This window comes from Salmo salar, chromosome 20 (assembly GCF_965601325.2).
Source record: "Salmo salar chromosome 20, fSalSal1, whole genome shotgun sequence".
NCBI lineage: Eukaryota > Metazoa > Chordata > Actinopteri > Salmoniformes > Salmonidae > Salmo > Salmo salar.
In genome coordinates, this window is record NC_138310.1 from 23,823,963 (window position 1) to 23,841,361 (window position 17,399).

A 17,399-nucleotide genomic window follows, 5' to 3' on the forward strand; every position below is an offset into this window, starting at 1 on the left:
AGTGAGATCATGTATTTATTTCAGGATATGTATACGGAGTATATCCACTTCACCATCAGACCATTTTATTGGTAAACTACACGGTAATGTAAAAGTTGTATTTTTTTGTGATCCAATACGTAATATAGTACATTTACCATAATTTGGTTGTAATCTAGATCCTCTATGAGGCTGTGGATTTAAAAGAAAACATGAATCATCAGCGTACAATGACACCTTTGTTTTAAAACCCTGGATTAAAAGGGACTTCCTTTTTAAATGCATTTATACAGGGGCGTCAAACTCATTCCATGGAGGGCCTAGTGTCAGCTGGTTTTGTTTATTTCCTTTCAATTAAGACCTAGACAACCAGGTGACGGGCGTTCCATACTAATTAGTGACCTTAATTCAATCAATCAAGTACAAAGGAGGAGCGAAAACCCGCAGACACTCGGCGGAATAAGTTTGACAAGTGCATTTATAGATGATATAAAGCCACTTTCAGATCGACTAATGGGTTGGGTGTTATGATAACAATATCAGTGTATATACCAAATATGTATTAAATGTATTGCAGTAATGTCTACACTGTTCAGTTTTGTTTCTGTTTCCAATGAACTTGCAAATGTTTCTTCAATTGTGGCAATATGGGAGTTGTACTATCACAGTTGCCTTGCCTTGGACCCGTGAAAGCTATCAGAATACTCAGGAACCAATTAGCCTCTTGAGACATTGAAATGATGTGCAAGATAATAATTTGCTCAATCCCCAAATATGCATGGGGAAAAGCACACGTACTTGAAGAATGACATACTGACTGACTGACTGGCTACTTAGTGCAAGCGGGCTACATCAGTGAAAAATGTACGTCACTCACATCTGCCTGACCTGCGTATTGGATAGGTAGCTATCTAGCCTAGCCACTGTGCTTTCAACAATTCTTCCTCCTACTAGTTAAATTAGTATTAGTAATAATAGTCCGTAGCAAACTAGCTAATGTTTTATTTAACGTAGTCGTTCGAAACTCAATGGTTTTAGATGCACCGTAGGTGGGTACAATTGCGTACTGTAACGTTAACGTTACTTGCCTAGGCTAATTTAGTGTTGTGTTTTTCGCTAGCTACAAATCAAACATGAGCCCGGTTACATCCTATGCAAAACGCTAACGTTGATAGCTACGTGGCAAAAGTGGTGCATGCGCTGGTGGCCAAATGTCACCATTTAGTATTGGTTGGTTTCAGTAATAATGACAGCATATCTTGTAACTTAAGTGTTTCTTTTATTTTACCAAGACCATGTGCAGGTGGGACAATGTTGGTGACGGTCCGAAGCCGTCCGAAGCCAACACATCCGGTCTTCAGTGGCCCATTGGATTTTCATCCAGTGAACTAGTAACACAGTTCACGTCATGGGAAGGTAGGCTCGGCCGACTGAGTAGAAGACCAATACATGTTTTGGCAAAATGTAGCAACTCACATCTTGCTCAATCTTTTAATTACTATGCCGTGGTCGTCAGTTGTGCAATATCGCTATTATATAGACTAGTCAGTGTATTTAAACATACTGAGGTTTCTCTTCTTACAGGATCAGCTTATCATGCCTCCCAGCCTCCTGGCACTTCAGCCTGTCACCCCTGGTTCTACCCCGTGTACCACTACCATCATTCAGGCAGCTGCTCTTCTTTGGTCTGCTGGTGGGACTGATTTACCTGTTGCTGGTAACAGGAAAGGGCCAGGACAGCTGGAACAGAAAGGACAACTATTTCCACAGGTGAGATTCTTGTACCACATTAGAAGATATACGTCTGTCCCCCAGTTGTTTGTAGAAGATACATGCTGTGTATGCCTTTTTATTTATCTTCATGTATTCCTGTAAAAACATTGAAGTACATTTTTGCCTGAATTTGGCCCAAAATGTTCAACTATTCACCAAGACACTTGGCGAGGGTCACAGATGTGGAGCCCACAGACACCAGTAATCACAACCTAAACTATGGTCTGGTGGTGGACTGCGGCAGCAGTGGTTCCAGGGTGTTTGTGTACTGTTGGCCCAGGCACAATGGTAATCCCCATGACCTGCTTGACATCCGACAGATGAGAGATCAGCACAGGAAGCCAGTGGTCATGAAGATCAAACCAGGTGAGGCATACCTGGTTGCTGATGACTAGTGTGCTGCTGGGAATGCACACATTCTCACTGTTCTTTCATAATGTAGAAGACATTGGCTTCTAGTTGACATTGGGCTCCTGAGTTGAGTAGCGGTCTAAGGCAGTGCATCTCAGTGCAAAAGGCGACACTTCAGTCCCTGGTTTGAATCCAGGCTGAATCACATACGGACATGATTGGGAGTCCCATAGGGTGGTGCACAATTAGCCTAGCGCGTCATCCGGGTGTGGCTGGGTAGGCCGTCATTGTAAATAAGAATTTGTATTTAACTTACTTGCCTAGTTAAATTGAATAAAGAAATACATGTTTTTTTTTAAAATAGTTTAAAGAACTCATCCATTCCATCCAAGAAAGACTGAGCCATGGTCATGACTTTCTGGTGTTATTTTTTAAGGTATCTCGACACTAGCAAAAACACCAGAGAAGGCCAGTGACTACATCCACCCCCTGCTGAGCTTCGCTGCCTGGCACATTCCTAAACACAAGCACCAGGAGACCCCTCTGTACATCTTGTGCACAGCTGGAATGAGGGTGCTGCCTGATGGGTACAGTTACCCACCACATCTGAGAGTATTTCTCATCTTGAGATGGAAGTTATAAAGTAATTTTTTCTTACACCACTGTGACCATGCTGAAATCGGCTTGTATCCTTTTTTTCAGTCAACAGGAGGCACTTCTTGAGGATCTACGGACTGACATCCCTGTCCGTTTCAACTTCCTCTTCTCTGATTCCCATGTGGAGGTCATTTCTGGCAAGCAGGAAGGTGAGCTAACCCATTTTATAGAAGCTGGCAAGCTAAACACTGACCATTCTGATGGAGAATGTCATCATGCTCAGTGTTAAACATTTGTAACTTAACAGTAGAAATTCTGGAATATATGACCGGGCTCTACAGTGTGACCATTTTACTCTCATATGCGGCCAAATATTTTGCTGTGTGACCTAGAATTGTAATTTAGGAGCACCAGTGCGTCTGGAAAAATGTAAGAATTCTAGCTTTATTAGCGCAAATATTTTTCATTGTGCCCCTACATTTCTTTGTGTTTTTCAACTGAGGGGTACACATGCTCCTTTTTAAGTCAGCATAGAGCTCTGTATGAATTGTCCTTTCTTGTGTTTGGAGAGGTGTGTATGCATGGATTGGAATCAACTTCGTCCTTGGAAAGTTTAATCATGTGGATAGTGGTAAGTATCTAAAGAACTTTCCTTAAGAGACCTGCATATATTCACATTGAAGACTTTAATTTCCTCTTTCCCTTGTTTTACTTACCTCTGACACTCCTCTTTGTCTCCCTTCTTCAATGGGACCTTCTGCTCTTCTATCCTTCCTATAGAGAGGGATGCAGTAGTAGAGGTGCAGGTCCCAGAAGGTGACCAGCAGGAGGCGCTGGTGAGGACACGGACCGCCGGTGTTCTGGACATGGGTGGCGTCTCCACACAGATAGCGTACGAAGTGCCCAAAACTGTAAGCTTGCTTTTCCACAACAGGTGGTAAACAACAATTTCACTTTTTTGTGCTCTCTTTTTGGGGTTTTGTCACTCACCCATTTTCTCTTCAGCCCCACCATTCATTCCCTGGTTAAACCTGTAAACATCATGTTTGTCCTCTGGAGATGAAGTCCTCTCCATTCAGGGTGGACTATTGGAGGTCTGCTGTAAAGATAAGCCTGCTGCATGGCTTCATAACAGGATTTGGGCTTTAGCAATAGAATACTAGCCACAATGTGTTACTTTGAAACTTGAATGAAGATCAAAGATAATGCATTGAGAGCCATCATGCAAAATATCCATGACCGGTTTGTCTATGGTTTTTAATTTACTCTGACAATTTGCATGCTTACCATCTCTTCTCATTGTTTTTGCCCTCCACTGAACGTAATTCACCTGGAGCTTTTGCTATATGCGGAACTGTCTTGGTCCAGGTTTCTTTAAGTAAATGGTTTTTAAAGTGCATTCTGAAAGTGTTCAGACCCCTAAAATGTTCCCACATTTTATGTTAGTCTTATTCTAAAATGGATTAAATTGTTTTTTTCCCTCATCAATCTACACACAATCCCCCATAATGACAAAGCAGAAACGGGTTTAGACATTTTAGCAAATGTATTAAATAAACTGAAATATCACATTTACCTAAGTAATTCAGACCCTTTACTCAGTACTTTGTTGAAGCACATTTAGGAGTGATTACAGCCTCGAGTCTTCTTGGGTATGATGCTACAAGCTTGGCACACCTGTATTTGGGGAGTTTCTACCATTCTTCTCTGCAGATCCCCTCAAGCTCTGTCAGGTTGGATGGGGAGCGTCACTGCTATTTTCAGGTCTCTCCAGAGATGTTCGATCGGCTTCAAGTCCTGGCTCTGGCTGGGCCATTCAAGGACAGTCAGACTTGTCCTGAAGCCACTCCCGCATTGTCTTGGCTGTGTGCTTAGGATTGTTGTCCTGTTGGAAGGTGAACCTTCATCCCAGTCTGAGGTCCTGAGCGCTCTGGAGCAGGTTTTCATCCAGGATCTCTTTGTACTTTGCTCTGTTCATCTTTCACTCGATCCTGACTAGTCTACCAGTCCCTGCTGCTGAAAAATATCCCCAAGCATGATGCTGCCACCACCTTTCTTCACCGTAGGGGAGGTGCCAGGTTTCCTCCAGACATGACGCTTGGCATTCAGGCCAAGAGTTCAATTTTGGTTTCATCAGACCAGAGAATCATGTTTCTCAATGTCTGAGTGTCCTTTAGGTGCCTTTTGGCAAACTCCAAGTGGGCTGTCACCTGCCTTCTACTGAAGAGTTGACTCATTCTGTCCACTCTAGCATAAAGGCCTGATTGGTGGAGTGCTGCAGAAATAGTTGTCCTTCTGGAAGTTTCTCCCATCTCCACAGAGGAACTCTGGAGCTCTGTTAGAGTAACCATCGGTTCTTGGTCACCTCCCTGACCAAGGCCCTTCACTCCTGATTGCTCAGTTTGGCCTGGGCTGCCAGCTCTAGTAAGTGTCTTGGTGCTTCTCAACTTCCATTATAAGAATAGTGGAGGCCACTGTCTTCTTGGGGACCTTCAATGCTGTAGAAATGTTTTGTGACCCTTACCCAGACCTGTGCCTCGACACAATCCTATCTCGGAGCTCTATGGACAATTCTTTCAACCTCATGGATTGGTTTTTGCTCTGATATGCACTGTCAACTGTGGGACAAGTGTGTGCCTTTCCAAATCATGTCCAATCAATTGAGTTTACCAGAGGTGGACTCTAATCAAGTTGTAGAATCATCTCAAGGGTGGTCAATGGAAACAGGATGCACCTGAGCTAAATTTCAAGTCTCATAGCAAAGGGTCTGAATACTTAAGAAAATAAGGTATTTCTGTTTTTGTTTATTTTTTTAATAAATTTGCTAAAATTTCAAAATATGTTTTTGCTTTGTCATTTATGGGGAATTGTGTGTAGATTGAGGACCACATTTTACTTAATCCATTTTAGAATAAGGCTGTAACGTAGCAAAATGTGGAAATGTCAAGGGGTCTGAATACTTTTCGAATGCACTGTATATATGTAGCATTAATTAATATGTTTGATATTAGTGTAGACTTAGTCTTAGATAATAGAGAACCATTTCCTGGCTGATATTGAATGTTATTATTTTATGTAGGAGGAAGTGGCCAAAAATGTGCTTGCCGAGTTCAACCTGGGTTGCGATGCTCACCGGACAGAGCATGTCTACCGGGTCTATGTGTCTACCTTCCTGGGCTTTGGAGGAAATGCTGCTCGACAAAGATACGAGGAGAGCATTGTCATGAACACTCTCACTAAAAACAAGTACAAACTTTCAACACTTGCTAATTATGATACTGGTAAAGAGTGTACTAGTTTGACATTGTTCAGTGCTGCTGTTGCTTGTTTTTATGGAGAGCTCATTTGAGTTTGTTTGTCTAGGCTCCTGGGTCAGCATGTAGGTGAGACAGGAGAGTCCCCCCTCCTGGACCCATGTCTACCCTCAGATCTGCAGGATGAACTGGGGCCAGCCACACGGAAACTCCACCTGCTTGGCACGGGGGATTTTGATAACTGTAGACAGCTGCTTCAGCCCTTCCTCAACCACACCAATGAGACTCACTCCTCCCTCAATGGCATCTACCAGCCTCCCATTGATTACCCCAACAGCCAGTTCTATGGGTTCTCTGAGTTCTACTTCTGCACAGAGGATGTGTTGCGCATGGGCGGGGATTTTAACTCCTCAAAGTATGCCAGTGCTGCCAAGGTGTGCCCTTACCACAGCAAAGCAGCATCTCTTCATTGTAGATGTCAGTCCTCTAACTGCATGTAAAATGCATGTATTTCACCAAAGATTAGGCTAATTGCTGTTAGTGTGGCTGTGTTTACATTTACTTTGCGCTTCATCTGCAGCGGTACTGCGCCACCCAGTGGAGAACTCTGAAAAAGCGATTTGACTCAGGCTCTCACGCTGATGTTCACAGGCTCAAGTAAGTCCCACCACTGGCTCTGGCTATTTTAGTAATACCTGAGTCCAGTAATGGTAAAGGGTTGTCAAGGAGATTTCATGTTAACATTGATGTATTGTGTGCAGGTACCAGTGTTTTAAATCAGCCTGGATGTATGAGGTATTCCACACAGGCTTTTCCTTCCCTACGGACTACAAAAACCTGAGGACTGCCTTTTTGGTCTATGATAAAGAGGTACAATGGACTCTTGGAGCCATCCTTTACAGAACCCGTTTTTTGCCTTTGAGGTAAGAGAACTCTTGCTCTGTCACACTTCATTACGTTGTGATAGCCAATATATTTTAGCTGATTAGGTTATGGAGACGTTGAAAAATAGTTAATCTCCTTCACTCACACTTTTACCTTCCTCTCCAAGGGATATTCAGCAGGAGAGCCTGAAAGGAGTCCGCTCCCACTGGCGTCACAGCTTCTCCTTTGCCAACAACCACTACTTGTTCTTGGCCTGCTTCCTGGTTGTCCTCCTATCCATCCTGCTCTACTTGCTGCGCCTCCGACGTATCCACAGCTGTACCACGCTACGCTGCACCCCCTCTGAGTGGCTAGAGGAGGGTCTCAGATCCCACCCACTCCCTATCACCCTGTAGACTTCATCTGTCACTCCAAAATCATCCTTTTCTTCCCCAGCTGGAATCCATTTACCTGCACCTTTGTTAAGGTCTTCATTTCTCAGCTGGAAATGACAGACTAAAACTTAGTTGGATTTTGAATGAGTCCAATGAACAGAGACGTCAGACAGCATTGGGGTGAACTGGTGTGGGAGATATTGCATGTTGAGTTTGCACCATCCATGAAATTCTTTGTTAATGTATTTTTTATGATATCAAAATATCAGCCTTTTTTATGTTTCTGGACATGTGAACGAGGTACAAAGAGCATAGCTATCCTTGCCTGAAGTTTGTGAGGTCCCATCCGTACTTGGTCCAGTTAGGCAGGCTTGTTCAAGCTTCCTGTAAGGTTCAAATGGCAGCTGCCTCACAACTTACCCTAATTAGTCATTCCTAAAATGGCATATTGTGAAAGAATACCCCTAACTGCTGTTTTTTCCAATGAAGGTGCACAGCATTGAATGAATTTGACAAGACAATAGAAGGTTTATGAGGACGATGATGAAACAGTTGCTGTTTTACAGTACATATTTATAGATTCACTGTTCTTGAGTAGAGTCACTTATCTTTCACATTATCCTGATGCAATTTAATTTCGGTGTCATTGTTTCTAGCGTCTCTGTTTGCATTTTGGGTGCATGATCAGTGAATGTTTATTGGTTGTGGGGAGGAATGTTGTGTGCACCTCTGTTTACCCTCAAAGTTTACTGCTCTGATGGGCACCTGTCATACTTTGATTCACAGCTTATTTTTTACTTAGACTGCTGCGTCACAGAAGAAAACTAAGGCTATGCATCTCAGTGCAAGAGGCGTTACAATAGTACCTGGTTCGAATTCAGGCTTTATCACATCCGGCTGTGATTGGGAGTCCCATAGGGCGGCGCACAATTGGCCCAGCGACGTCCGGGTTTGGCCTGAGTAGGCCTTCATGGTAAATAAGAATTTGTTCTTAACTGACTTGCCTAGTTAAATAAAAATATGCAGGTAACTACTTACAGCTCTTCAGAAACCACTGTTCTAAGTTTGTTTTTATCTATTGTAGACTTTTGTTGCACTAGGTCCTTTTTTTTCCTCACTTCCCACCAACCCTATTGCCGAACAGGTAGCGTTTATCAAAGCTGCAATGGCGCAATATTTGTTCATGTATTATCACTGGAGAGACGCTCCAGTCCACATCAGCTGAATTCACATTGAGGGCTCAGAGCAACAGTAGAGTAAAACTTTGTCTCCTCAGTTCAATGAAGTGACAGTGTGCAGATAATTTAATTTGGGAATCCCTTCATATACTGTCAAACTCACTGGGCTTTGTTTTTAGAAGCTGTTATTTTACTGCTGTAAAGGGGATAGTTTATCAAAGCACACAACACATTTCACCCCATGCTTCCTGAAGCATCTCCCACAAGTTGGATTGGCTTGATGAGCACTTCTTATGTACCATACGGTCAAGCTGCTCCCACAACAGCTCAATAGGGTTGAGATCTGGTGACTGTGCTGGCCACTCCATTATAGACAGAATACCAGCTGACTGCTTCTTCCCTAAATGGTTCTTGCATATTTTGGAGCTGTGCTTTGGGTCATCATCCTGTTGTAGGAGGACATTGGCTCCAATTAAGCGCCGTCCACAGGGTATGGCATCGTGTTGCAAAATGGAGTGAAAGCCTTCCTTCTTCATGATCCCTTTTACCCTGTACAAATCTCCCACCTTACCACCAAAGCACCCCCAGACCATCACATTGCCTCCACCATGATGACAGATGGCGTCAAGCACTCCTCCAGCATCTATTCATTTTTTCTGCATCTCACGAATGTTCTTTGTGATCCGAACAACCCAAACTTAGATTTGTCTGTCCATAACTTTTTTTCACAGTCTTCCTCTGTCCAGTGTCTGTGTTCTTTCGACCATCTTAATATTTTCTTTGCAACTCTGCCTAGAAGGCCAGCATCCCGGAGTCGCCTCTTCATTGTTGAGATTGGTGTTTTGCGGGTACTATTTAATGAAGCTGCCACTTGAGGACTTGTGAGGCGTCAGCTTCTCAAACTACACACTCTAATGTACTTGTTCTCTTGCTCAGTTGTGCACCGGGGCCTCCCACTCCTCTTTCTATTCTGGTTAGGGCCAGTGTGCGCTGTTCTGTGAAGGGAGTAGTACACAATGTTGTACGAAATCTTCCGTTTCTTAGAATTTCTCGCATAGAATAGCCTTCATTTCTCAGAACAAGAATGGACTGACGCGTTTCAGAAGAAAGTACTTTGTTTCTGGCCATTTTGAGCCTGTAATCGAACCCACAAATGCTGATGCTCTAGATACTCAACTAGTCTAAAGAAGGACAGTTTTATTGCTTCTTTAATCAGAACAACAGTTTTCAGCTGTGCTAACATAATTGCAAAAGGGTTTTCTAATGATCAATTAGCCTTTTTAAAATTATAAACTTGGATTAGCTAACACAATGTGCCACTGGAACACAGGAGTGATGGTTGCTGATAATGGGCCTCTACGCCTATGTAGATATTCCATAAAAAATCTGCCGCTTCCAGCTACAATAGTCATTTACAACTTTGACAATGTCTACACTATTTCTGATCAATTTGATATTTTAATGGACAAACAAATAGAAATGTCCTTGTTTTTGAAAGAAAAGCTAAGTGACCCCAAAGTTTGGACACAACTACTCATTCCAGGGTTTCTTTATTTTACTATTTTCTACATTGTCTGAAATAACACATGGAATCATGTGGTAACCAAAAAAGTGATGGAACAAATTCTTCAAATAACCACCCTTTGCCTTGATGACAGTTTTGCACACTTGGCATTCTCTCAACCAGCTTCAACTGGAATGCTTTTCCAACAGTCTTGAAGGAGTTCCCACATGCTGAGCACTTGTTGGCTGTTTTTCCTTCATTCTGCTGTCCAACTTATCCCAAACCTCAATTGGTTTGAGGTTGGGTGATTGTGGAGGCCAGGTCATCTGATGCAGTACTCCATCACTCTCCTTATTGGTCAAATAGCCCTTACACAGACTGGAGGTGTGTTGGGTCATTGTCCTGTTGAAAAACAAATGATAGTCCCACTAAGCGCAAACCAGATGTGGTGGCGTATCGCTGCAGAATGCTGTGGTAGCCATGCTGCTAAAGTGTGCCTTGAATTCACTGACATTGTCACCAGCAAAGCACCATCACACCTCCTCCATGCTTCACGGTGGGAACCACACATGCAGAGATCATCCATTCACCTACTCTGCATCTCATAAAGACACAGCGGTTGGAACCAGAAATCTAAAATTTGGACTCATCAGACCAAAGGACAGATTTCCACCGGTCTGTCACTTTCTCGTGTTTCTTGGCCCAAGCAAGTCTCTTCTTCTTATTGGTGTCCTTCAGTAGTGATTTTCTTTGCAGCAATTCGACCATGAAGGCCTGATTCACACAGTCTCCTCTGAACAGTTGATGTTGAGATGTCTGTTACTTGAACTGTGTGAAGCATTTATTTGGGCTGCAATTTCTGAGGCTGGTAACTAATGAATGTATCCTCTGCAGCAGAGGTAACTCTGGGTCTTCCTTTCCTGTGGCAGTCCTCCTGAGAGCCAGTTTCATCGTAGCACTTGATGTTTTTTGCGACTGCACTTGAAGAAACTTTCAAAGTTCTTGAAATGTTCTGTATTGACTGACCTTCATGTCTTTAAGTAATGATGGACTATCGGTTCTCTGTTTATTGAGCTGTTCTTGCCATAATATGGCTATTTTCTGTATACCACCCCTACCTTGTCACAACACAACTGATTGGCTCAAATGCATTAAGGAAAGAAATTCCATACATGAACATTTAAGAAGGCACACCAGTTAATTGGAATGCATTCCAGGTGACTACCTCATGAAGCTGGTAGAGAATACCAAGAGTGTGCAAAGCTGTCATCAAGGCAAAGGGTGGCTACTTTGAAGAATCTCAAATATAATTTTTTATTTAACACTTTTTTGGTTACTACATGATTCCATGTGTGTTATGTCATAGTTGTGTTATTTTCAATGTAGAAAATAGTACAAATAAAGAAAAACCTTTGAATGAGTAGGTGTGTCCAAACCTTTGACTGTGTGTGTGTATATTAAAGGGTGTACAGAGATCAATGTACAGTTTGCGCAGGAAACAAATGTTATCAACAATCCATTTGTTGAATAATAAAAATATACAATCAAATGCAGTCTGTTGATTATCTCTTGTATTGTCATGTGGAGTATATTGTGTGCCCCCAGAGTCCCACTAGGTGACAAGGGTTTGAGTAAACAAACTACTGCATATACAGTCATAGTCAGGGTTTACAAGTCCCCAGTAGCATGGGAAGAGCAGGAGTGTAGCACAAGGATATCAATCAAGACTACTAACCTGCAGACAGCCACTAATGACCCCCTCACCCAAGCACAAGTTGACCATTAGAGGCCATGTTGTTGTAGCCGGCCTGTCTGAGTCTCTGGGTGGCCTGGTTTGAGGCACTGCACTGTGGGGGTTTGTTTTCACTCCTCTCCCCTGTGTTACATCTCAGGACTGCCTCAGCTGGTGATGGATGAGTCTGAAGAGGAGTTAGGTTAAGCCAGGTTGCCCATTTTAAAATGGGTAATGTAAACACAGGATTGAACAGATTATATGCAATACATTTTACAGATTTTACCATTGAATTGTCCTTATCTCTTTGGTCACTTGACTTTTGTTATTGTCTTGTGATCGCAATCAAGTGTGCGATTGCTGGGCTGGAATAGATATCTAATCACCCAGTAGATAGATCAGGGATTAGTGGAGCAAGGTTCAGTTTTTCTGTTTGCCTGAAATGATACTTTAGTAATAATAGCCTACGAAGGAAATGTTCATTTGAGAATACAACATTGACACTAGTTCATTTTGAATAACAATTAAACACTTCAAAGAATCAACACTTCACCCACTTCAAAATGTACAAATAAGCTAACTCGTATGTAAAGATTAGACATCTTAGTCTAAACAACATAATCTGGGTGGTTCGAGTCCTGAATGCTGATTGGCTGTATACCACGGCTAAGGGCTGTTCTTAAGCATGACACAATGCAGAGTGCCTGAATACAGCCCTTAGCCGTGGTATATTGGCCATATACCACAAACCCCCGAGGTGCCTTATTTCTATTATAAACTGTTACCAACGTAATTAGAGCAGTAAAAATAAACGTTTTGTCATACCTGTGGTATACAGTCTGATATACCACGGCTGTCAGCCAATCAGCATTCAAGACTCGAACCACCCAGATTATGTTGTTTAGACTAAGATGTCTAATCTTTACATACGAGTTAGCTTATTTGTACATTTTGAAGTGAGTGAAGTGTTGATTCTTTGAAGTTAAGTGTTTAATTGTTATTCAAAATGAACTAGTGTCAATGTTGTATTCTCAAATGAACATTTCCTTTTTGTAAGATCTCCAATCTGTTTTATTTTATTGTCACTCTCTCTCTCAGTATATCAGCTATGTGAATCTATTTTGCAGCTTATATGGCATTCATGGCCAATGCTGCCATAGGATAACAGTACGATGACGTTACTGGCCTTATGGGCATCTGTCATCTGGAGCAGAGAATACCTAACTCACACATTGTTTACATGTTGAGCTATATGTTCTTAATTTAAAATGATACCAGTAGACAATGTATATGAGGTAAACCATATACCAGATTGTGTACTTGCCTTTTAAGTGGTGACATAAAACATTTAGTGCAAATCCGACCCTTGTAATTTAAGTACAGTATGAAAATAACGAGATGACAATTATGTACAGGAGATGAGCATTACAGGTTACATTTTATGAGGTAAATTGTATTTTAGTTCAGTCATTTTAGCAATGCTGATTGCAGTTGTAGTTACATCTGCCACGCTGATCCTCAACACGGGTGCGTGCTCAGTCCCCTCCTGTACTCCCTGTTCACTCATGACTGCACGGCCAGGCACGACTCCCACACCATCATTAAGTTTGCTGATGACACAACAGTGGTAGGCCTGATCACCAGCAACGATGAGACAGCCTATAGGGATGAGGTCAGAGACATGACCGTGTGGTGCAAGGACAACAACTTCTCCCTCAACATGATCAAGACAAAGGAGATGATTATGGACTACAGGAAAAGGAGGACCGAGCACGCCCCCTCATCGACGGGGCTGTAGTGGAGCAGGTTGAGAGTTTCAAGTTCCTTGGCATCGACATCACCAACAAACTAACATGGTCCAAGCACACAAAGACAGTCGTGAAGAGGGCACGACAAAACCTATTCCCCCCCAGGAGACTGAAAAGATTTGGCATGGGTCCTCAGATCCTCAAAAGGTTTTACCATTGAGAGCATCCTGACAGGTTGCATCACTGCCTGGTATGGCAACTGCTCGGCCTCCGAACGCAAGGCACTACAGAGGGTAGTGCGTACGGCCCAGTACATCACCGGGGCCAAGCTTCCTGCCATCCAGCACCTCTATACCAGGCGGTGTCAAAGGAAGGCCCTAAAAATTGTCAAAGACCCCAGCCACCCTAGTCATAGACTATTCTCTCTGCTACCGCACGGCAAGTGGTACAGGAACGCCAAGTCTAGGTCCAAGATGCTTCTAAACAGCTTCTACCCCCAAGCCATAAGACTCCTGAACAGCTAATCAAATGGCTACCCAGACTATTTGCATTGCCCCCCCCCACTCTGTTGTTATCTATGCATAGTCACTTTAATTCTACCTACATGTACATAATTACCTCAATTATCTCGACACCGGTGCCCCCTGCACATTGACTCTGTACCAGTACCCCCTGTATATAGCCCCGCTATTGTTATTTACTGCTGCTCTTTAATTATTTGTTATTCTTATCTCTTACTTTTGGGGGGGGATTTTTCTTAACTGCATTGTTGGTTAAAGGCTTGTAAGTAAGCATTTCACTTTAAGATCTGCATCTGTTGTATTCGGTGCATGTGACAAATAACATTGTATTTTATTTGTTCCCATATATGGACAGTACACGGTAGCTCTATGTATGATAAGCTTGATAAGCTAGACAAGCTAGACACTGGGCTAACACAGATAACCTTTTAGGTCAATAATATGCTGTTTTATTAGCATTTTGTTGTATTTATAATTGTGAGAGAAATTGAACGAGCTAGTAGCTAGCTAGTTAGTTATACCTAGGTAGCTTACGAGGTTAGCTGACTTTTCTTAAAACGAACCTCGTAGTGGCTAGCTAGCTAGGTACTGCTTGTCCCTCATGCTAGCCTTTACAGACAAATATCACTTCAGAAACGTCAAAATTAAAATATTCTATCAGCACCATAGAGTAACACTTTCAGTTCGCATTTGGTAGACTGCGACAGCAGGATAAATACACCATTATTAAAGTCGTAATTGTACCCGAATGACAATTCTATTCAATGTTGTGTGATTAGGAAACATCTGATTTAGGAAACTATTTCTGAATTCAGTCAAATAACAGTACAAAACTACAAGAAAAAATTAACAGCATACAGTACTACAAGGAACAGAGCCCTGCCTAACCTAAGTACAGGTGGTCCCTTTTGTAAACTGGATCTCTTTCCTCCATTGGAAAAGGCTATAACACTGTCACACTTTTGCTACTCCATGCTGGCCTACTTTAGCGAGCTACAGTATGGTCAGTAAAACAATTACTGAATTACAAAATGCAAACATAATATTGGCAATATTGTGTATTTTTATGCACCAGTACATAGTATGTACATTTACATCACAATAAAAAAAAACGTAATACAAAATTCACAGTGCATTATTTATGACAGTTTTATAACCTTAACATCAAAACAGGAAAAAAAGCTATGTCACTGATCTTACCATGTGTTTCGCGGGATGAGCTTCCTGTTTGAAGCTTTCTATGCCCCCCTCTATAATGTCACACCAATGAAGTGATGCCATTTTTATCATGTGGTTTCTCTGCAAGGGCTTAGTTTTGATTTTCTCTTGTCAGACCAGTAAATAAACATCTCAGGATTAAGCTGTCCCCATTTATATGATGTCCCACTTTGTCTGAATTCACCCTATATGTAAATCTCTAATACCTAGAATGTAAAAATCAAGGCAACATTAAACATGTTGTCCCCCACGAATGCAGCACATTACATGTTGTCCCCCATGCATTATTCACTCAATTTTTGTCAAAATCGGTCCAGTGGTGTCTGAGAAAGAAAGATGCATAGCCCCCATCCAATTTCATTGTGGGGGACAATAACGTTTTAGTTAAATTTACTTAAAAAAGAGCTACAAATATTAAAATTGATTGAAAAACTTAAAATAAGTAGTTTCAACAGTATTGACGGTATTGAAAAACGGTATGCCGCCCAAGCCTATCACTAACCATTATTTAAAAAAAGGCTACAGTAAACATGTAGTCCACCACGTACTGTTCTTCCTTCAGACAAGCATGCTTCAAAACTTTGTTCATTTGCACAATGTCTCTCGTTCACATTCACTGCTAAATGTCCAAACTCACCAAAAATTGCATTCAGTAACTCCTATGTATATATATAAACTTTATGAGCTGGATTGCCTGTGATTGCAATTTCTTTATTTTCATTTGTGCTCGTCAGCATATTTAGCTCGTGGCTTCCATGGAAATTCGCTATTGCTTGTGCTAATCAGTGTAATTGAGTAAATACCGGATCTGTATGGCAAGACGCCAGTAGTCAAAATCAGGCCAGTGGTGTCTGCGATATCACCTGGGTTAGCGAGACTCATATCCTTGAGCATGTGTGCCAAATTTCATCACTCCAAGTCAAACAGATCAAGAGATATAAACATGTGCCCACCGTATGTTCTTGCATATGTTGAGTCTTGACTGTGTTTGCAACATGTGTACCAAATTGTGTTACAATATGAATATCCTTGACTGATTTATTTGCATTTATGTGCCAGACCACGTTCATGTGAATGTTTTTTTTGTGTTGAGAGCTTTGTCCATAGATGCCACATATCAAGTTTCATGCAGATCGGTCATTCGGTGCCAGAAGAGTAGCGATTTAAGGATTTTTCACAAAATTTCTAAATCCATCATGGCAGACCTTATGGGTCCCTGGGGCAAATTTGTTCCTTGTGAGGAGAGTGACCTATGTACTAAATTTCATGACTTTAGGTCAAACGGGGTGATGGGTGTGACCTTTTAAAGCTAGCATTTTCAATCTGTTATGGCGCCACCATCTGGCTAACCAGTATAATTTTGTAAATCCCGTATCTCCTTGGCAAGACACCAGTGCTGTCTGAGATATTGCATGTGACCACCGAATGTGCAAACAAACGTACAAAGGAACATAATGACGGAGACATCCACGGTCTCCTCCCCGATTTCATCACAAGGGACAAAAATACAATAAGGAATTAAATCTACTTTCACCCCTGATCCTAACCCTTACCTCACCCTAACCCTAAATTGTGTGCAATCTTTTTGTAAATGCCTTATAAATGGTTTATAATGTACCGTTTAAATATAGTGTAACCCCATAGAGCATTTTAAACCCATGAAAACAGCAAGTTCTCAGCAGCCAAAGATGTTAATTCCAGTAGGTGGCATTGTGTTACTGCCCAAATGCTCCACAATTTTTGTCTCGTATATTACAAAACGATATAAAAGTTTTGGTTGCCTATTACACAGTTACCATTCATAAATTACTGTATGTCATATATAATTCAAATGTACGTATAAAAACAAGTCGAAATTGTACAAATCAGTAACAGTCATGTAATAGCCAAAGTGTTTGTGAATGAGATGGAATATTGTCCAATCTTTGCTTAAAAATTCCCTATCTGATCAATGTTGAAAGTAGGCATACTTTCAGAGACTGCTCTCCTTGTGCTGAGTCATCCTCCATCAACACATGGGTCATAACACTTTAGCTTCCGCACTTGCCTCTGAGTGGCACTGCAGTCCGTTAAAAGTTGCAAGGGGATGTTTGAGGAGCTTATGTTACAAACTGTAAGGTGGTGATGGTAGTAGTGTGAGGGGGGATCCCCATCTGATTCTGCCTCTGCTTCTCTTCATTCACTGTTTTGAAAACAAGAGTACGCCTAATAAACCATAAACTAATGAGGTAATTCATTATTTCCACAGCTTTACCACTTGGATTAGATTGGGAAACATTTGTAGT

At 41.8% G+C, this 17,399-nt stretch overlaps 1 protein-coding gene across 1 annotated transcript; it reads left to right on the forward strand.

Moving 5' to 3' along the window:
* Positions 1–862: 862 nt before the first annotated feature.
* On the forward strand, positions 863–11,804 carry LOC106579862 (ectonucleoside triphosphate diphosphohydrolase 4). The gene is made up of 13 exons (XM_014160159.3): positions 863–1,028; positions 1,272–1,395; positions 1,564–1,749; positions 1,913–2,118; positions 2,540–2,690; positions 2,806–2,909; positions 3,272–3,331; positions 3,481–3,611; positions 5,780–5,946; positions 6,064–6,388; positions 6,535–6,611; positions 6,716–6,877; positions 7,006–11,804. Exons 2-13 carry the CDS (start codon positions 1,388–1,390, stop codon positions 7,232–7,234), a joined length of 1,806 nt encoding a protein of 601 aa, XP_014015634.2. The 5' UTR covers positions 863–1,028; positions 1,272–1,387; the 3' UTR covers positions 7,235–11,804.
* The last annotated feature ends 5,595 nt before the right edge of the window (positions 11,805–17,399 follow it).

What these genes read in the sequence shown, in the direction of transcription:
- LOC106579862 (XM_014160159.3), top strand. An exon ending in GGTCATGAAGATCAAACCAG is followed by an intron (nt 2,119 to 2,539) that starts GTGAGGCATACC and finishes TTATTTTTTAAG; the next exon opens with GTATCTCGACACTAGCAAAA. An exon ending in GCTGATGTTCACAGGCTCAA is followed by an intron (nt 6,612 to 6,715) that starts GTAAGTCCCACC and finishes TATTGTGTGCAG; the next exon opens with GTACCAGTGTTTTAAATCAG.